This window comes from Haemaphysalis longicornis, unplaced genomic scaffold (genome assembly GCF_048455015.1).
Source record: "Haemaphysalis longicornis isolate Haplotype H1 unplaced genomic scaffold, Haemaphysalis longicornis Haplotype H1 scaffold_7, whole genome shotgun sequence".
NCBI classification, from domain to species: domain Eukaryota; kingdom Metazoa; phylum Arthropoda; class Arachnida; order Ixodida; family Ixodidae; genus Haemaphysalis; species Haemaphysalis longicornis.
Genome location: NW_027526422.1, coordinates 25,604,707 through 25,627,011, shown reverse-complemented (window position 1 = coordinate 25,627,011; position 22,305 = coordinate 25,604,707). Strand labels below are relative to the sequence as shown.

Sequence of the window (22,305 nt, the reverse complement as noted above, 5' to 3'; positions counted from 1 at the left end):
AAAACCGGTCAGAAATGCTATCCAATAGGGAGGGCTCTCTCCAAGCTACCTCTCTGTAATATATCAGTTAATAAATGTTCACATCCATCCATCCGCAGCCACGCCGCTGGCTAGGGTGCCTGCGCATCCAGGCACCCTACCGCTGGCGGCCGTCGGCAAGGCGGCACGGCAAGTTCGCCTCTATAGTTCATACCACAAGCTGCCTGCAGCACTGTGGAGGCTACATTGTTGTCAATAGAGCGCCCACACTGAGGGCCCCTAACTTACCACGAAGGAAAGCAAGAATAGGCGCCGGGGCCTTGCGGTTCTACCTGCCGAGAGCGGAGACTGAAAGGTCCTTTCAGGACTCCCTTCACGCTGAGTTAGTCGCCCTAAGTAGGCGCTCTATCGGACAACAATGTAGCATCCACAGTGCTGCAGGCAGCTTGTGGTATGAACTATAGTGTGCACGTAGCTTTAAGGGCAGAACAAATGAGCAATGAAGGACGCGTCTGCGTGCGCGTCTCGGGGCCCAAAAACCGGTCTGGCTGCTGGAGGACCCCGCACGAGCATCTCCCGCGCATCTGCGCCGCATCGGAAACCGGATCGCTCAGACGCCCGTGTGCCCGCCGATCTTAAGTGCAGTGTGTTGTTGTTGTGCCCACCTTTTGAGGAAGGAGTCCTCTCGCTTGAGCGGTGGCTTCTTCTGGATGTGGCTGATGGCTCCAGACAGCTGGACCGTGGTGCGCAGCTTGAGCCAGCGGGAGCGGCTGGCACTTGCGGACGCGGCCGGGGGCGGCGTGCCGGAGTCCGTGGGTGCCGGCGACAGAGGCTGGCCCATCCCGGCGCCACCCGGCAGCTGCGGCTGCGCCGAGGGCGGCAGCGTGGGCGACGGCTCTTTGGTCGGAAGCTCGTGGTCGGCCGCCGCCGAGGAGATGGCGGCGGGGTGTCGCGGCGGGGGCCCCTCGGTCGAGGGACTGCGTCGTCTCGTCTGCCCGTCCACCATCATGGCCGGACGGGGCGACGGCGTCACCGAGTCACGGCATTCGTTCTGCAACGACGCCGCAAAGGGGGGACAGTGTTAGTTTACACGCTCACGCAAAACGTTTTGCTGTAATGGTGGAACTGCAAAAACACGGACTTCATTCAGACACACAGAAATAAAAACACGAACCGGTGCAGACGGGGACCAGCCTGAAAACAAGCCTTTTTTTGTGTGAACACCGTGTGAGTGGCACGACGGCGGTTCGTTTAGTGGCGAAAGCCATTATATGGATCTAAGCATGGTGGTGCTCGGCGATATAGCAGCATACTTGGTTTTTATCACAAAATGTCCGCGGAGAGGAAAGGATCGGGCGGTAGAGTAAGTGGGCGTGGCTTCTGCGAGCTTATGTCAGCCCTTATCCTGTCGCACCATGCTCCGCGTGTGGGGTCGTATCCATGCCACGTGGCCAGGATTGAGGCGGCCGTGATACCAGTGGGAAGTTCGCCTGCGGCACCTTTTAAGTGCGAATGTACTTTATAAGCCACCCTGAATTCCGGTGACCGCCGTCCGTCCACATAGCAACAGCTGCAGGTGCGCGCGCTCCTCGTCTTCCTTGGCAACGGGGGGAGATGGGCGCGCGCTGCCTGGCCGCTGACATGGCACATACCCAAGTGGGGGATTGGCCAGGAATCGGGCGTGAGAAGGGCTAATGCACCCGCTTAAAGGAGTACTGACACGAAATTTCAAAGCTGAGATCCGCTCTAGCAATCAAGTACAACGACAACACAAATAGGTGTCTGTGCATGGCACATACCCACGTGGGGGATTGGCCAGGAATCGGGTGTGAGAAGGGCTAATGCACCCACTTAAGGGAGTACTGACACGAAATTTCAAAGCTGAGATCCGCTCTGGCAATCAAGTACAACGACAACACAAATAGGTGTGTGTGAATAAATGCATCTTTCTTTCTTTGTAGTTGTGTGTGTGTGTGTGTGTGTGTGTGATCTCTCTTTCGCGAACATTACCGAACCGCGCAAATTCAACTCCTGCATTCGCACTTTCACATTCTTCCCCTCGGGGAAATACGGGGAAATTTTTTGCATCTGGTCCCCACCCTGGCCGCCCTTCTGACCTACAACGCTGGGTGCATGGACCATTTCACCGAAAACTACTGAACTTCATACACGAAACTAACTTGTTCGTGTTTCTGTAAATACATCCATCTATTATGCCGCAGGGCAAACTTTCGAATAAAAAAAAAAGCACCGGCGGGCCAGAGAGGTGTTGTCGAAACACTCGCTGAACGCGCCATTCGATTGAAAGTTGTTCGCGCAGCGCACTCAGCCTGGTCGTTTAGGTAGAAGGTCAGGTTCTTCGTAATGCGAAGGGGATGCAAGGGGAGAGCGGCGCAGCATATGAATGCGAAATCACCCACGGCGTATTAACGAAAATGTTGGGAACGGGAAATGAAGATCTCGAAGAACAGCATCGCAAGGTGAGTGATTTCATCCGCTTTTGGCTGGAAGTATCCCTCACGGGGGTAACATAACGAGCCGTACATTTAAAAAGAAACGTATTCTGCAGTCAAGTGCAAGATCGGGGTACTCGGAACATCGTGCCACTTCGTCTCATATACGCGAACAGAAGAAAAAAAATATAAAGCAACTTCCCAGGGAACCTTGTTGCGAGAGTTAAACATTCTTACTTATTATATACTACTTACATATTACTTAATTATTTACTTATTAACACTTCCCTAACCCTCACCTTTGATTGAATAAAGACGACCGGGTCATTTGATTTAACTTTGATTGCTCTTCGTTTTCAAAAACGGGAAATTCGTCAAGTATAGACACTATCCCCGTCTTTTCATCTTCATCTCGTCGGATAGCCCACTTCTCTATCTACTCTGGGCGTCGACACTCGCATCGTTTCACATCCGTTTGCACAGCACACGGCACGGTACTTCGCGCGACCAGTGCTACAATGACGCGTCGCCCCGGCAGACGTTAACTCCCACCACCTGTCAGGGATGTCAGATTCCACCGTCTGTTAGGTAAGCTAGCAATTCTGCGTAAGAAGCGGGTGGCGGCGCTGCCGCTGCCTGTCTCGGCGCGACACATTCCTGTGCGACCTAAATTCTTTCCTCGAAGCCATGTCCGGGATCCAGACCATGGATCACGAGACGGTCTGTGTGACGGCGACCCTGCGGAAGGACTTCGCGTCGGCACGTTTGGTTTCCTACTGGGAGTTTTGAACACCACTGCTACAAAATGCTGGACTGCGAGACTAAAAACATTTCATGTTAATGTTGATTGCAGGGGGCGCGTTTGCAGTATGATTAAGCGTAGCATCATTGTCACTCAGGCTAGAGAAAAAAGGAAGCGCTGTGATGGGGCAGCTCTGGTGTAAAATGGATTTTACTAGTTGCGCCTGCTCTCTTTTTGTATTGGGTACTGTCTTTGCCAGAATATAGTAGTCCACGTAAGCCCGACATATGTCATACGGAAGTTGAGCATTGTGTTAAGGGTATAACACTTCCTATTGAGTAAACATTGAACGTCTGTGATCAGATTGCTCTGATTGCCGATAGCGCTCATTTCAAATTACCGAATTGTAAAGTGTCCACAAAAATTGTTTCCTTTTGTTACTAAAGCACGAGATGCCAAACAGCATTAATGTCCGCGCAAGAGTACAATTCTTTTTAAGGCGAAGCCTTAGTTTTCTCACTGATGGCGCCTGTAATGCGAAAACGCCCTGCAGTAAAGCAAAGTTTCTGGGATGATGATGATGGTGATGATGAATGATCGTGGGTGACCAGAAAGAAAATCGGAATCGGCCGGAAACGAACCTGGGTCCCTCGCGCTATGAAGCCGGCGTCTATCCGATTGCTCTATTTCGACATTGTCACCCGCCGCGGTGGCTCAGTGGCTATGGCGTTGTTCTGCTGAGCACGAGGGCGCGGGTTTGATTCTCGGCCGAGGTGGCCGCTTTTCTGATGGAGGCGAAAAGCAAAAACGCCCGTGTGTTCGAGATTTCGGCGCACGTTAAAGATGCCCAGGTGGTCAAAATTAATCCGGAGCCCCTCACTCTGGCTCGCCTAAAAGCTCAAGTGTAGCTTTGGCGCGTTAAACATCACAATCAATCAATAAATCACTCAATGAATGAATGAATGAATGAATGAATGAATGAATGAATGAATGAATGAATCAATGAATGAATGAATGAATGAATGAATGAATGAAACAATATTTTGACGTGGTCGAAACAAAGTCCTAACTTCGACGACCAACAAAGAATCCGTCACGAAAAAGCTACGGAGGGGTGCATGATTTTTTCCTTGTTGACAGGCAACCACCAAGATGACTAGTTCTTTGAGCTGTGTCTTTCGAGTAAGCCGTTATATTTAGCGAGCCTCAGCATAAATAGTGTAGCTAAAACGACATACGCTAAAAAAAATAGGTGTGAAAAAACAAAAACAGAAATGAGGAAATAAAGCTTCACTGAATTCCCCATACTAATGAAAATCAAACCGAAACCCACAAGGAAGCAACGTAGCGAACGTAAACAGAGAGAATGATTGAACGGGCAGCAAAACAGAGAGAATCATTGAGCGAGGAAAAAACACCTTTGCCAATATGTTGCGAGGAATTCCGAGATTATAAAGATGAACAAAAGTAAGAAAAGCCTGAAAGGGAAACAAAAAAATGTTGCGTGCCGAAACGGAGCCCGGCGCGCGAGGATAACTGAGCTGCGGAAAAAAACAAGAACAACAGGTAGAAAACTTTGATTCAGATGAAAAGCAAAGCGAAAAACACACCTTCCTTTTGCTCACCTTCCACGATAACCCGTTCACACCTCCCTGCCTACAATGCCTATCCTCTGCTCTCATGTCAGAGGCGATCGTCTGCTGGCCTTCTTTCAAGTACCCTGTAGAAGATTAATAGCACGTCTTGGAGACAACAACGCGGCGGCTGAAGGCTTAGCGAGGAAGACGGAGTTGGCGGGCGTTATGCGATCGTCATCTTGGCGGTGTCGCTCTCCGCTTCGCGGGCCGAGGTTGCTTCGCTTGTTTCACGCGTCATTCAGCGGCGTCGTTAAGGGGATCCGGACGGGTGCCTTCGGTAGCGGCGGCGTTGTTGCCACGGGTGCTTCGCGAGTGAAGGATGCGACCCACAAAGGAGGGCGATAAAAGGATGCGCGGCAGGAAGGGGCGCAAAAAGGAGGCGCAGGAGCGAGATGGAGAAGGAGGACGAGGAGGCTCGTTTTGAACGAAAAAATGCCGCGCTCCGTTTGGGCGGTCGTAACAATTACGAGAAAAGCAAAGCGGGAGCAACAAGGTCCGGAACAGGAGAGGCACTTTGTCGCGGGAACTTGAGCAGCGGCAAGCGATGTGCGCCGTTCGCAGGGCGAAAGTTGCGATGAATGGTGCTGCGCAAACAACAGGGATGGTGGTGGTGGTGGTGGCGGCGGTGCAGGGGTAACTTGAGATCGTTACCGCGCCGAAGTGTGCTGCGGCTTTTCCTTTGAAGGCCACCTTAAACCTAGTGGAAGTATGTAATACCGCGCGTCACCACTGCATTCCACGTGTGCCGCGTTGCACTTTTTGTACTCGTTCGCCGCTTTGTAAGCCCTGTTGCGCTCACGCAAACACTTGATAGTTCCTTAGGTGGAATTCGCGGAATACGGAGGCTGGCGAGGAAAACATTTGCTGGAAGGGAAAGAACAATAGGCTTAAGTTGTTAAATAGCGTTGATAAAAAAAATTGGCGGAGCTTGTACTAGTGTTGCAAGGCCGAAGAAACAGCAGAGCTGGCGGCCCCTTACCCGGCTGTTGTTGCACATCACACGGATTTCCCAACTTGCCGCTGAAAGTTCTCCATGACTGGCAGGCCCAGACCGTTCTGTCCGCAGGCTTTCACATCTCTCCCAAATTGGACCGCATTAGCGCGCGCTAGAACACGGTGCATCCGGCCTCGCGAACTCGGCGGCTGTGCTCCCCGCTTCAGGCGCGAACGCACGGCAACTGCCGAGTAGAAGAGCACATGACGTCTCGAACGCTGGGCAGAATGTTCTCGAAGGTCGAGCTGGCCGACGCCGGGCGTTCCTCACGAGGCGCGCGATCACGTGTGCTCAGTATTTTTTAAGTGCGAATGCACTTCTTAAGCGACCCTGAATCACGCGTCCACCGCCGTCCGTCCGTCCACACCACATACCCACTTAGGGCGATTGGCCAAGAATCGGGCGTGAGAAGGGCTAATGCGCCCGCTTAAAGGAGTACTGACACGAAATTTCAGAGCTGAGATCCGCTCTAGCAATCAAGTACAACGACAACACAAATAGGTGCCTGTGCATGGCACATACCCACGTGGGGGATTGGCCAGGAATCGGGCGTGAGAAGGGCTAATGCACCCGCTTAAAGGAGTACTGACACGAAATTTCAAAGCTGAGATCCGCTCTAGCAATCAAGTACAACGACAACACAAATAGGTGCCTGTGCATGGCACATACCCACGTGGGGGATTGGCCAGGAATCGGGCGTGAGAAGGGCTAATGCACCCGCTTAAAGGAGTACTGACACGAAATTTCAAAGCTGAGATCCGCTCTAGCAATCAAGTACAACGACAACACAAATAGGTGCCTGTGCATGGCACATACCCACGTGGGGGATTGGCCAGGAATCGGGCGTGAGAAGGGCTAATGCACCCGCTTAAAGGAGTACTGACACGAAATTTCAAAGCTGAGATCCGCTCTAGCAATCAAGTACAACGACAACACAAATAGGTGTCTGTGCATGGCACATACCCACGTGGGGGATTGGCCAGGAATCGGGCGTGAGAAGGGCTAATGCACCCGCTTAAAGGAGTACTGACACGAAATTTCAAAGCTGAGATCCGCTCTAGCAATCAAGTACAACGACAACACAAATAGGTGCCTGTGCATGGCACATACCCACGTGGGGGATTGGCCAGGAATCGGGCGTGAGAAGGGCTAATGCACCCGCTTAAAGGAGTACTGACACGAAATTTCAAAGCTGAGATCCGCTCTAGCAATCAAGTACAACGACAACACAAATAGGTGTCTGTGAATAAATGCATCTTTCTTTCTTTGTAGTTGTGTGTGTGTGTGTGATCTCTCTTTCGTGAACATTACCGAACCACGCAAATTCAACTCCTGCATTCGCACTTTCACATTCTTCCCCTCGGGGAAATGCGGGAAATTTTTCTTGCTATTTTTGCGAGCTCCTCACGTGGCGCAAGCACGCGTGCCAGCGTGGCCGACGGTGGGCGTTCCTCCCGAAAAGCATGCTCAAGTGAGCTCGGCGTTCTTTCTTGGATTTTTTTTTGTAACCCACTACGGCGGAACTAGAAGCTTAAGTAGCTCTGTTGTTCAAATTACAAGGGATACTCCGGAGGAATATTGTTGAGGGGATGACGACCTTTAAATTATGTCATAGCGTTCTTGGACCTGCGGTCGCGTGGAACAATGTCGAATGGGTGGATGACCGAACCATCGTGTGGTGGGACATGGCGAATAGCAGCAGCGGCGTGAACCACCAGGCTAGGGCTATGTCAGCTGCGCGGCTAGCAGAAGTGTACGACAGTTTCTGCGTCTTTATGCTTCATGAAATGTTGACCAGGCGTAGTTGATTGCATCTGTGCGATAGATGTGCTCTTAGCCGCATCTGTCCGTTCCATTGGATCTGTCAGAGCAGGCCTAGGGCGTGAGACGGCGTGTTTCTTATATAAATTTTTGCTGTTTCTTTACTACAGCATTACTGATCCTATTTGCAAATTTTTTTTCAGGTCTTACCGGTAAGTTTTAAATTAGGGAGCCCTATCTTTGTTATGTATTCATGTTCTTCCTCAAGTATTCCTAAGGTTTTCTTTGCGCTAAAAGTGTTTATGTTGAGAAGTATGCGTCGTGCCGCCGGGCCACGAGAAATAGTTGTTTAGAAATGTATTGCCTAAATACACTCTTATCCGTGTCTTTTTATTATGGCATATATGAGTTTGCAATGGTAGGCGGACCCCGGGTCGTTAAAAACGGCTTCAAAAACAAAGTCAATATAGTTTCTGTTATGCTGATCAGCAAACTTCTGCAATAGAAAAAACAAAAAACAAAGTGAGGGCAAAACGTCGACATCAAAAAGAAAGAGTTCCCAAATACCCACCGTGGTTCGCCGAGATATAAAAATCAGAACTTTACAAAATAGAAGGACAATATAATGAAGTTGAGGAGACGCGAGGCATCAGATTTATGGCTGACGTGCTTATTTCCATCGATATTAGGGAGGCCGTCACTAAAATTAACAACAGCGTCTGTGCTATGAATAAAATGCGGGGAAATAAAGTATTCGGATGCAGCGCTGTATTTAGCGCAATTAAACGAACCGGGCGGCCGTCCGGAGGATCTGAAAAGACGTAGTCGCGGGGGTGCTTGCAATTTCCCGGCCGCGTTCTTTATATGGACTTCTTGAGGAGACGCCATTATGTCCGAGTAACCGTCGACGTTCTCCCCATGCGCGGATGCAATTTGCATGCGACGAAAGAAAACGAGTTCTGCGCTGCGTGTAATTGGCTGTACTGTGGGGTACCCATCAGGAACCATTCTCTCAGGCTGGAGTAAAAAGAACTGAATGATTTGTACGTTGCGTTAGCACCTTGGGACAGTCAGGACATGCTTTAAAGACTACGAAACTGGCTGGACAAGACGCATTCAAACTTTTTTCCTGTCTTTACAAGCCTTATAGGGTAAGTTCCCTCGGAAAATGGCGCTTCCGTCGGTGAGGTAAAATGCTCTCGGACCTTTATATCTTTATAGGACTGCTTATACTGCCTCTGAAAAAGTGTCTTCACAACATTTCATTTGGGTCTAGAAGTAAAAATTACTTTAAATGGCTCTGTGTATTCAGCATTCAAGCCCTTTCACGGCAAAGCATGTGTGTATGGCACTAAAGACGACTTTAAAAAGGCTCAGTGTGTAGCAGTCAAGCCCACTATACGGTTACTTATTCCTAACCGTTCGGTTCTTTCTCGTTGTGGTTTTAATTGCGTTGAAGCCTCCGTTTAAAAAAGAGGCACAAAATTAAAAAAAAAAATCATGGTGCCACAGAGAGACGAAATGGAAGCAGGACAAAATGGAAGATAAAGAAAAAGTCTCCCGTCAGTAAATGTCCTAACCGCCCCGGTTGCTCAGTGGCTAAGGCGTTGTGCTGCTGGGCTCAAGGACGCGGGATAGACTCCTGGCCGCGGCGGCCGCTTTTCTGGGGTAGCCGAAAAGCGAAAACGCCAGTGTGTTCTAGATTTCGGCTCACGTTAAAGATCCACAGGTGGTCAAAATTATTCGGGAGCCCTTCACTACGGCGCGCCTCATCGCCTGTGAAGTGTCGGGACGTTACACCTAACAATCAATCAATCAATCAATCAATCAATCAATCAATCAATCAATCAATCAATCAATCAATCAATCAATCAATCAATCAATCAATCAATCAATCAATCAATCAATTAATCAATCAATCAATCAATCAATCAATGAGCTATGCAAAAAGTCGAGGGAAATTCTACCTATCTGCAATGGATGCGACGAGAACGCATGGGCACTATTGGAGAAGACCTCAGGGGATTCCTGGAGATTTGGATGCTTCAATATAAAAAAATAACACATTCTTTTAAAACAACGAAATGAGAAGAATTAGAAGAGAAATTATAGGATAAAAAAGGAACGCGTTGGGCGATATTGGGGGGCAAGGTTTTTCTTAACAAAGCTGCAAGAAAAAAGCGCAAAACTTGAAACTCAAGAAAATAAACGCTAAAAAGAGCACATAAAAGGTAAAAATAAAGTAGGCAGGTCGGCTGCGTTTTTGCTTTTCAATGTGGCGAAAAAATCACGACAAGTAACCAAGTAACGGGTCACAATTCTGACAAACGTAGAAACTGGTAGATTTCTTATCGGGCGTTCCTTTCGGTGTTTCGAACTGTTATCGTACATCAGACGTTGGCATGATTTGCGCGTTCTGAACTGGACTTCCCATTCGTAGTAGAACCTCCCGTCGAGTGAACGTTTCGCCGGCTCAGTCTGCTGACAAAAATGGTCGCGCTGAGTAGACAAAGGTTCAAAAGCCCCCGAGTAAGGCAAAACCAGCGTCGTTGAAGTTCGGTGTTAATGTAAGAGCGAAAGTTACCCCGATCGGGGAAAAGAACTCCCAAAGGAAGTGTATCGGGCGTGGTTTCTCCCGGCACACCGAAAGTGGCATATAAGCGCGACAAGTGAGCGATGACGTCTAATTACACCGCTGGGAAAACGGGCCGGCAACCCCGCCACATCCTTTCCGTCATCCTCAAATATTTATCTTCCCTCCCGCTCTTCCACATCCGCCATCTTTACCCGGCGAGTACGAAGCGAGGACAGGCGACACGTGTTTCTCGTTGTTCTCCATTTGCCGCTAACAATGAGCGGCTGGTGAAGACGCGACTCTAGTCGCGACGGCGCTTCGAAACACGTTTCGCGCCGTCGCGCTTGACCAGGGACCAAGCAGCGCAGACGAAAGGTAGCCTAAAAGCACTTCGCCTGGCATTCAGACGGTTCTCCCTAGAGCCCGACGCGCGGGCCGTGCAGAGCAGAACACATTTCAAACGTAACGCGGAGCGTGTCTAAATGTAAAGCGAGTTTCGCGAGAAGCGAACCACGCGCCATCACAGATGCGGCGGCGACGCCGTTTTTTTTCTCAGCCGTCACATTAGCGGACATGCCTAGCAAATTAGCTCCACCGGCGTCGAGGAAGGCGGGGGAGCGAGCCGTGACGCCGCTTTCACGGGCTTTTCACCCAGTTCCGACGTCTTCTCTTTGACCTTCTCGGCGGGAAGCTCTGCAGTTACTGTCTCAGCGGCTACGCCGCGCATGCGCAATAGCGGTAGCTGCGGTGTCTTTTGTTTGTGGGCGAGCGTAGACTTTTCGAGATGGCGCCGCGGCCGAGCCTTGTGCGGCTTTGTGAATGGCCGGCGCCCAGCTCGTCGTCACTGGCTCTGATCGCGTCGCGCTTGCGAATCGGCGTACTAATCTAATAAGAGTCGTATAAATCCTTCTGACCCGCGCATCCGGGCATTGGACGGGTGAGCCCTACGTCAAGTTGTTGAAGGCAGCGCTGCAGCTGATGAAGCCACCCGCATAATAGATGGCTGTTATTTTATACGTAACGCTATATTTTGAGCCCAACTAACCAAAGAAATCATGCTGCAGCTTTCAACGTGTCTTGTTAGTCTCCATTTAATGATATCGGCGGCCTCTTGAGCTGGGTTTGATCGGAATTGGGAGGTCCTAGGTTTCGATGGAAAGATAAATAAGTCTTTTAAACTTGATATTATCTAGTTTGTCGCTTTGGACGACGTTCATTGTTCTCAAAATTGTCAGGAGTGCAATTTTCATCGTCTTTCTTTTTGTTACGACATTTTCTTAACTGTGGAAATGCGTCGGGCACCAAACACGTCTCAAAAAGCGCGAGCGATCCTATTATCTTGGTAGACAACGTACCCTTTTGCTAGCTTGTCTCTTCGCCGGCGCTGTGACGGTACGCGTTACGTAACCACACGAGGGTGGCCACGTGCACGCCGAAACTTTAAACATTGATTTGCCCGTGCTCAAATAAAAGTCTACGCTTCTATTGGCGGTGAGCGCGAACACAGGCGGCGCTGCGAAGCGCGCCTCCGTGACGTCGGCTTAGGGATTCTCGCATTTGTCGTCTGCTTCACTCAGGCTCGCTCTCCCTGCTGTTTCTTTGCGCTCAGTCAACGTCTGATGCTTGTCCGCACCAGAATTGGCGTGCGGGTAACTTTTTATCATAGTAATAGGCTTAAAATCGCATACACTAGCTCCTGGTGTCAGTTAAAGTATAGTTTTGGATACCGCTACGGAAGAAACATTGCCGGCGTCGCCCCATTCCTTGCGAAGCCGGTCCTGTCCGGAGCGCGAAGAGTCGGAGCTAGGCGTTAGCTTCTCAATTAAGCAATCTTTCGAACAAAAGGAACAGTCAGCTGCTATAATAACCGACAACAGCGAAAATGGAAGCCCAAAACAAATTCTAGGCCTTCACGGCTGTTGGCTTTAGCAGAAGGCATTACGATTCCGGGTGATCATTCCTCGTAACAATATGTAAGGTAAAACAGTTTTTGCAACCCCGCCGAATGCTCGAACGTGTTGTGTCACATCACTTTACGTTGTCAAAGCATGAAAGTTTGCCGACATGCACTATGGGCTGCAAAAACTGTAGGTTGAGTTCCAAATAACCCACTGTGTATACAGGCGCGTGCTGATTTTATACCAGGCATCTAACCAGTATGTACGTTTATTGAGCAAAACGAGTCACGTCTACGTTAAATATACAGTAACACTATGTTTTTTCAGACCTAGAGGGATATTTCGGTACATTTTCCACAACCATATCTTCCCGATATTCGGATATGCGTTATAGGAAAACTGCACTCAAGAGGAGGAGGAGTAGGAGGAGGGGGAAAAAACTTTATTTTACAATTAAATCGAGCTGGTTAGTGGGCTCGGTCCTCAGTCCAGGACAAGAGAGTAAAAATAATTTCCAATTCATAGAAAGCCATCCCGAGTAGAATAGGATTTGTTCTTTGCGCCTGGAAGGGTTGGAAAACAATAAAGAGCTACTTGGAATTATTATTCCTCGGTTTCTATTCTTGTAATATATGCAGGTATACTATTTATTGCGTTATTTAGCGAGTATATCATGCCTTCAACACCGTAATCATGTCACCATTGTTCGGGTTGAGAGTCAGTTCGTTATGATAACGATATGATTACGATAGAAATGCGGAGCACAAAAGCCGCTTTCGAGTACTGTGAACAACGTTGTTTAGGGCGCGATCGCGGTGGCGTAGCACAAACCTTCTCATTGTATTTGCATGTGAATAAACAAAGCACGCTGCGGATATGCACATTCTTGCACGCAGCCGTAATGAAGGCCAATTTGTGAAGAAGGGAATGTATGCCATACAACATGAAGGAAATATCCACACGATCTTTGTGAGCCTCCCAAACATCCCAAAACCTTCTAATAAGAAGTTGGTGACGGCGCAGAAAAATTAATGCGTTGGGCAGAAAAAAAAGCAAGAAACATTAATCTGATAAAAGATAACAACGAAAGAAATAGAAGAAAGCCGCTTTATTTCCTGCTGTGCGATGCGCGTGTAGGGGCCGCTGCTTGGTACGTAGCATTAGACTGTTGAGTCTTCATAAGAGCATCTAAAAAATACTGCAGGGAAGCCTAGGCATTTTGAATACTTATCGAGGAGCTCTGATCGCTGATCCTCGCGAATAAGCTAGAAAGGACGAGTTACACACGATCTTCTGGCCGATGCTCTGAAGAAAGTTGTTCTCTATCTCTTCGTGTGTTGCAAACTTGGGGGGATACAGCTTGATATTATTTAGATGCGTCTGAAGCTTGCAAAATAACTGAGTCACTAGAAATACTCTTTTCAACGCACTACAGCAACAAAGCGGGCGATTTCTAGCACAGGCACTGCTGCCCCTCACAAGCGGAGTGTAGCAGACGACAGCGGCGCGAGTCCCTAAGCCGACGTCATAGCCAGGGGGCGCCACTCAAACATCTCACCGCCAATACAGTGCGCGCTCCTTTAATTCGCGCACTGCTCGGGTGTATTCAGCGCTTTCGCACTGTACGGGGCAGGAAACTCTCCGCTTTCAAAATCGCTGTTCTTTGAACCGACTGAACTGAGTGTTCATTATTTGGAAGCTGTTCACTCGCTCTTTTTTTCAAAAACACTGTACACAGGGTGTACTGTTACTAATATTTTTCACTATTTCAGTTTCTTTATCCTCAAAGGATTTTTTTTTAATTTTCTTTTGGCAACCTATAATCTAAGCTGCGTGCAGCGCCTTGGACACTAGAGAGAGAGAGAGATAGAGAGAGAGAGAGAGAGAGAGAGAGAGAGAGAGAGAGAGAGAGAGAGAGAGAGAGAGAGAGAGAGAGAGAGAGAGAGAGATAAACTGTATTAAAGAGGAAAATGCCGTGAGGTTTGCCGACAGCGGTTCGCCGGCATGCTACTCTGCGGGGAAAGGAGGAGAGGGAAAAACGTAGTAGGTGTAGTGAAGGAAAGGAGACTAGTAGCAGAGAAAAAAAAATAAAATACGGTCCGTCTTCACGGCATTGAGTTCAAAGTTTCTTGAAGTGAAGGCACGACTACAATTTTGTTCACACACCAATGACCTGGATATATTCGAATAGTGCGGCCAGGGTTTTTCGGTGAACGGAGGGAGATGGCCACGGTCCAAGTATTTACATCAGTGTCAATGGTCCAGGGTGGACGAAATCAATTTTGTGTTGTAAATGGCACCTTGAGTCGGCATAAGCAGAGCACTCTAGTAATATATGTTCAACAGTTTCAGGTGAACCACAATTACCGCCATATGGGCTTGATGTCTGACCAATCCGATGTAGATAGGAATTTGTTAGTGCTGCATTAAGACACTACATTGTTTTCAGCATCCCAGCAGCATCGGTACTGTCTAGCTCACCGCGGTGACATTCTACGAAGGCCGGTTAAAGAGACGCGACAATAGGCGTTGGGGCCTTCCGGTTCAATGTTGGGGGGCGGAAGTGCCTTCGAAGGACTTTTCCTCCCCGCCCCTTTTTTTTTGCATGTGAAACCGAAAGGCCTCACTGTCTTTTGTGTTTCTTTTCAACCGGTCCCCGCGGAATGTCACCGCGGTGAGCTAGACAGTACCGATGCTGCTGGGATGTTGGATAACTACAGGCCAGATATTTAGGCATTAAAAAAGAGCGTTTCAGGCGGCAACAAAAGGCAGGCAAAACAACTTTTTAGGCCTCCAAGGTTGTAAATATAAGTACCATAAATTTTTACATCAATGCAAATCATTTAAAATGGAGACGTGCGCGACCTGTCTCTACGAGAGAAAAACGAAGAATGTTAATGTTTATGATGGCACAAAGGCGCGAAAGTCTTAGCATAGTCATTAAATTGCCTCATAAAACTGCTGGACTATCGACAGTTAATTACCTTAACAATCGCACTGCTCACATTTATGTCCAGTGGCCACCGTCCCTTGCTCGATCGTCGCATACAGTGAAAAAGGCATGAAAAAGTATGCTTGAGAGCTGGGAATATTGATTAAAAAAGCGCTACTTTATGTCTGCCTGAAGCAATTAAATTACGACAAACCAAAACCAAATTCAAATAATAAACGCAAGAGTGACGACGATTTATCAAGAAATTAACATGTTCTTAAAGGAGGACAGTTGGTACAAGTCTGGAAATTTTTCCGTATGCAATGTTATTATCCGACTTGTTCAGGCAAGACGTTACAACACTGCCAAACACTCCTACACATTTGAAGATCATTTTTCGAAGGTGCTTAGCAGCTGAACAGAATTTTGAGGGTAAAGCATGTTTCAGTGCCCGTTGGCAGTGTAAATTTTAAGGCGTAAGGAAATGCAGCTGCGCAGTTCACCGTTTGTTCCTCAAAATAGAGATTATCTGCTAAAAAAGGCGCTTTTTATGCTCAATTGTTGCGTTGAAAATAAATTTGGATTTGAGTAGGCTTCTGGAAACGAGGGTGAGACTGCACATGTTTGGAGAAGTATGTTTGGAGAGCTAGCGGAACGCAGTCTAAGAATCACTGTCAAAATTGTGGAAAGAATAGCAAACTACCGTCGTCTCCAGATTTTTGGATTCCAAATTGTCGCTATTGTCACCGAGAATGAGCGTCCCATTCCACTGCTGTTAGCGGTCGTTTTCCGGGAGTTGGCTGAACTAGAGTATTATGCTAAACCACGTAGAGTTCCGAACAGTAAATGTTGCGCGGTAACGTCAATAACGATCTCATACTGCACTCAAAAGCGAAACGATGCTAAATATTGTGTAGCAGCGTATTTTTAAAATAGGTGTTAATGGGAAATTATAGGCATTTAGGCACAAACTCCAAAATAGGCATTTATCCGCCCCATAAAAGCCCCTTCGTAATCTCTTATTGATGCTCATAGATAAAAGTGGGGCGATAGGACTGCAAGGAACCAAATATGGATTTGCCTGACATCCGGTCACAAGTGATAACAATGTAGCGTCCAAGGCGCTGCACGCAGCTAGTGAAATTAACTACAGGCATAAATACAAATTCCAGAACACCTTTAAAATTTATTTCAAGACCTTCATTGCTCGTAATTTATTAAACCTGTTAGCTAAGTAAGCTAAAGTAAGCTAACGTCATGGGATGATTTAAAGTTGAATTTAACGCACAGTGGGAGGATACAATAGAAACAGCGAGAAAAAGTAGCACGGACACCAGTATTATTGGTTCCCTTACACTTCCAATCAATCAATCAATCAATCAATCAATCAATCAATCAATCAATCAATCAATCAATCAATCAATCAATCAATCAATCAATCAATCAATCAATCAATCAATCAATCAATCAATCAATCCACACGCTACTAATGCACTCAAGAACAGCACGGCGGTCTTGGTACTGCCACCGAAAAACGTCGGCAGAAAAGAGCGTGTCGCATTTGAGAAACATACGCACAGATGGAATATAAGACAGCATCAGAATAGCGCTAAGATCACCAAAATAGTATTCGGCGTGAACGAAAAATTCTGAAGCATAAATTTGCAGCCTACACATTTGGAACTAGTGCAGACTGGATTTAAATGTTACAATACACTTAAGGGTAAAGTACCAACCCTACAAATGCCCGACGTTAAATTGCGTTCACTTGAAGCTGATAAGCTCCCATGAATACGCAAAACAAACACAGAAACGACAAGCCTACAAATACTGGCACCTGAAACTACCAGGATGGAGAAATTTTACGACAAAAATAGGCATATGCGTCTGTCAATATAAGGTACTAAAACATGCAGACTACAAAGGGTCCGTAAGCCTGTGCGATTCCTAAAAATAGTGCACGTAGGACGATGCAGTACGTTCCAGTTTTCTGGGGAAGCATTATGGATGTGGTGAATGCGTGTCAAAAGATTTCTATTGCCGCCTCTGGCGATGCTGCAAAACCACCTAGACAACCTGACATTGCCTGTCAGGGTTCTCAACTGAAAAGCACCCAAGACGCTTGCGCAATCAGTGATGCTATGTGTGAGTTTGTGCAGAAATAGCAATTCAGTTTTTGTTATTCCCGCCCGCCGGCAGTGAAAAGGACAGATTAGAAGAAAGCTGGACGAACCGATTCTGGAATCATCTCAGCCTTTCGCAACAGCACACCAATGATTCAGTATGGAAGAAAGTTTTGTTTGCGCTAGCTCGATGTTCTCTGTATTGTAACGATGTTTCGTTGCACACAACCGTTGCATAATCGAAATGGCAGCAGAGCGAAGTGCAGAGGTGGGAGAATGCGTTTGTACAGTAAATTATTTAGAGAGATGGCTGGCGGCCCCCGGATTTGGAAAGGATGTCGGACAATCTGTTTAATATCTCCGAGAAGGCATATTTGGAGTGGAAAACATCTGAAATATCTCTGATATGATACTTTCGCTTTAATTCATTTTCACAACGATAAATAAATAGCGATTTTACAGGAATGTGACACCAGTCTGGCTTCCCCTCTGTGAAGTATAATTTGTGCTGCACCAGTACAAAACACAGCGAAGTATCGATGCAGCAGCGCCCAGTTTGAGGTGCTGTGAATTTATCAGGATCTGTTAAAACCGGATCAATAAAGACGAAAAGATAAAGTGTGCACTGACGTGAAAATTCGAAATCAATCAATCAATCAATCAATCAATCAATCAATCAATCAATCAATCAATCAATCAATCAATCAATCAATCAATCAATCAATCAATCAATCAATCAATCAATCAACTCACTAATCAACCAAACGTCTGAATAATGTGCCCAGGAAGAATAAATAGACGTTTGTATTCGCGCGCGAAGGAACAAAAGCGTAAAAACGTATACACATACACTAAAACATGCACTGTCGTACACGCGTTTATCTCTAGCAGCATATTCGACCATAACCTGGCATATCTAGGAAATTCGGGAGAAAGACTGTTCAAACGATTTAGTATGCTCGGGTATAACGATGATGATGATGATGATGATTGCTATTGGTCTCCCCTTTGAAGCGGGGTGATGACATGTCATCTTACCAGAAAGGACTAATATAATCATGTTTTACACTCTTGGTTTAGTACTAGCGCTGCTTGGGGCAGGCACTAAAGCTTATTAGGCCCGTAATACTTTTTTTCCCTGTTACAGGTGGTAACTGTCCTAGGCAATATTCCCCTCTCTGCTTTTCGTCCACCAGCATTCTAATCTTCTTTTCGTCCCCTCGACAGCCTCGAAGTTAACTTCCTCTGTGATACCCTTTAATCCTAGGGCTTCTGAAAGCCCAATATTCCCTTCATGTAGATTTGGATGGATACCCTCACATTCCAACAGTATGTGCCGCATAGTTTCTGTTTCTTTTCCGCAGACTACGCATACCTCATCATTTTGTGAATACTTCCCCACAAAACTCTTAGTTCGCAGTCAACCTGCTCTAGCCTCAAAAAGCAAAGCACTGCCCTGGGAATTATCGTAGAAATTTTCCTTTCTGATGTTCAATTTCTCAGCCCTGTACATCTCTAACGACGTTTTACCCTCCATTTTTTCTCTCCATTTATTCGTTTCAATCTGCCTTGCCTCTCTTTTTGTTACCTTGGCTGTTTTGGATTCTCCACTGTTCTTTCCGTATTTCATCGTTAGCCTTCTAGTCTTTCTTAACCACTGCGTGTCCATGCTTTTCAAGAATAGGTACCTAAAGAGCAGCTGGGCCTCATCACCGTAGCCGGATGTTACTACGCGTGGCGCAAGTAGTCTGTTACTGGGAATATTTTGAACATGGCACATGCCGTTTCCGTGATTTTTTGGACTTAATATTCTTATAAATTACTGCATTGACGACAAACAAACTACATGAGAAAAGGCAGACGATATCACGCATTCATAGCAATCTCCTTTGAAAAAGCGCGCGCCCGTTGACATCCGGTTCCGTCGCTTAGGCGGAGTGATACCGTACATGAGCTCTTGCCGTTCCTAACTTGTTCCCGAGTATAGGACTTAATTGCCCCTTGAAGGAGTACTGACACGAAATTTTGAAGGTCAGATAACTACGTAAAAAGCTTCCTTTGTAAATGGCGATACCCCCTCGGAAGTCTAAACCATAACCGTTCAGTAGAACACATTTTAAATCAATTTTAATCCTTGCGCACACGAGAAAGCTCATCCGCACCACTGAACAAGCTTATGTCGTTACCTGCCCTTCGACCCAAACGGCTGACGTCAGGCTCCCGGCACGTATCGAGGCGGCCGCGGGGCTGTTGGAGCGCTTTTCCGCCTTGTGCATTACGTCACAGTTTTTGGGACTAACGTCACGTGTGGCTACGGCCGGTCGGGCCGTTCTGGCGCGCGCGTGCGTGCTCAGACTCGCATCGGCTGTGGTGCGACGAAAACAGTGACGTCAAATGCGCCTTCCCGTCATGGCGGCTGTCTCGGGGTTCCCTTGACCGAAACCGAAACTGACCCGAATAAATAGAGCTGTCAGTAATTGCTTATGCTACGTTCGACAATATAATGTGCCATTCTGTGATTAGTGCGCTCGTAGTCACCTATAACCGCAAAAAACACACAAAAAGTTCATGTCAGTACTTCTTTAAAATTGAGAGCAATGCAGTGGTTGTGAGTATATTAGTTTACGCCAAGGCAGGAGAAGACGATAAGTGGGTAAATTGCTTTTTCTACAAAAACGGCGGACGACTGTACCACTGTCCGGATGAAAAAAGGGTATTTCTTTAATGTCATTCTCTTTTCGGCAATGTCGTAAGTTTCGGTTTGTCTTGCGATAACGGCGTTCACTTTCGCTTTCACCTGATACGAACTTCCCTCGCAATTTATGCCTATAGTTCTTCGGAGGCTAACTGAACAAATTATTTTCAAACTACATTTACCCTCAAATAAATTACCCGATGTTGTGCTGCCTTCATACAATCAGCGTGGTTGTAAAGGCTACCTCGGTATTCTCATAACCTTATTCTTGTAAAAGAACTTACCAAGATAAGAGCATTTGCGAGATGCGAAAGGTATGAAAAAGTCAACGTTACTTTGAAACGAACGTTTCAAAGTCAGTCATTTTAGTACAGCAGGCGTTTTTATTTGACACTAAACCCCCGTAAATCAAAGGCTTTTGGGCAGCAAAGTGGCTTCATTATAAGCGCACTTCTTTCAAAGCGGTCTCTCCATGCTCTGCAGGCGGGGACCATAAACAATGTCGAGAAGTACAATAATTTCAATAAACCAATTTGGTTATAACAGTGCTTTACTTTGCGTTGCTTTTAATTAGTGTTTCGTTATCTTTTGCTTGGAAAAAGGGGCGCCAGTACCTGTATACCTTAAAGAAGCGTTCGTAACCTGACAGGCGTATCGACCCGAGTACGATATAGGGAAATCAGTTGTGTTCTTGTAAAACAAGAATAACCTGCATCAAAGCAAATTTCGTGCTCCTTCTTCTCGTTTAGGAAACAATCAAGCAACCGGCCGGCAGTCTCTTCAGGCAGACAGTTTCGAGAACACGTGCAGAAACAAAAAAAACAACAAAAAAAACCAAGATAACAAGCATACGGAGCGGTATGTTTTCAAAGATATCATCGAAGCTATTTTGCCAGAAGAAATGCAAGTGCATGGGTGAGACGAAAATGAAGTACACGACGCCGAAAGACAAGCGCAAGACGCGCGAAAGAAAACGAGCCAGTGGAAAGAAAATCGCCAAGAAGGCTGAAACAAACAAACAAAAAAAAAGAAACGGAAACTGCGAGCCACGTAGAAGTACCAGAAGCTACCCCAGGAGATTCGGGGAGAGGGCGAGCAACAATCGGCAGTGGAAGTCGTGAGGAGGAAGGCGTCTACTTTACCGAGCAATTGGAATTTTCGTGCAGCGGCGAGAAACAATTACATAACGAGACCGTGGTTGGTGCCTCATTTTTTGTGCTATTGTCGAGCACTCTACAGAAGTGTCGAATTGCGAAGACAGTCTGAAGGACGTTTCCGTGGAACCATTTGAAGCCGTTATTGAGTTTCCACCGCGACAGGACGGTCCGTCAGCACAGGCAGTGAGGAACAATGCACTCGCCTGTCTCGAACGTGAAAGCCAAATAAGAGTAAAATTGGGGTGACTAAACCCCACCGGACGGAGTGCTGACACTTTTGGTGCACCGAAGGACGTCGACGAGAGTCACCTGTGGATTGCTGGCAAGGATACACGTGCCATTCTGTCTTCCTGTGGGGTTGTGAGTATTGTAAACAACAAAAAAAAAAGATTACCTGCGGGTTACACGTTAAGACAAGATACAAATGGCCACATATGAGGGAGGAGAACGGTAAAAAATAAACAAAAGGAGGACAGTGTGAGAGCAAGAAAATTGTGGAGGGGACTATGAAATAAAGGAGCCATGAACGATTGATGATCAAGGAGCGAAGGCGAAAAACGCGAGGAAAAAGGAGAATGTGGTGAACAAAGTAAAGTGAAACGAAGCATCAACCGAAGAACGAGAGGCCCCGAACGTAAAGAAACAAACGAAATGAACCGACGGGAAAAGAAAAAGAAAGAAGCAGACAAACAAATAAAAGCAGGATGAAATAAAGAAAGAAATAAGGAAAAAAGAGGAAGAAAGGGAGACAGAGTGAATGAAAGAGAGAAACGCGAAAACTTAGGGATAAGTTAGAAGCCGGACGGGGGAAAGAACCCGGGGAAGGCAGCAAATAAGACGGAGTGTTTGTTGGCAAGCGCAATCATCAAGCTTTGTTTTGATTTTTCGCTCTGCCAGCAAACGCAAGAGCCTTGGCGTGAGCGCTCAAGGAGTTTTCCGGCGCGTGATCCCGCGCCTACGCCTTTGCCCAAAGCAGAAGCGTCGGCGGGAATCGTAGCCCCTTTTCCTGCTTCTGTTACTGGACTTGTACTTGTATAGTACACAATGCAAATGGGGAAAATGAGGCCCAACATAGCAAAATTGTCCCGGATTCTCGTGCTGACTCAAAGATCCCACGAAAATCTTTGAAGCCGTGGGCACTTTCTATCAATCCAACTCTTTCATCGAAATTGATGCCTTCCAGCGCTATCGTCGAAATTGTCGTCTGCCAGACAGAGATGGAAGGAAGTCACGGGCGTCTGCGGTTTGAGCTGCTTCGACAATCGTGGCCACGATTACGTATGTGTCTTTTATTTGGATGCGCTCGTCTATTCGCGCGAACATACTCATGTGGTATGATTCGCCGCCGATTTCGCAACA

At 47.0% G+C, this 22,305-nt stretch overlaps 1 protein-coding gene across 1 annotated transcript in view; it reads right to left on the bottom strand.

The window, feature by feature from the left end:
* The window catches only part of LOC144144862 (uncharacterized), a 665,482-nt gene that overhangs the window by 98,492 nt on the left and 544,685 nt on the right, over positions 1 to 22,305 (bottom strand). Inside the window, exon 4 of the mRNA XM_077676352.1 lies at positions 645 to 1,030. Within this exon, the coding sequence (XP_077532478.1) occupies positions 645 to 1,030 (386 nt within the window). The remainder of the gene's footprint in view (positions 1 to 644; positions 1,031 to 22,305) is intronic.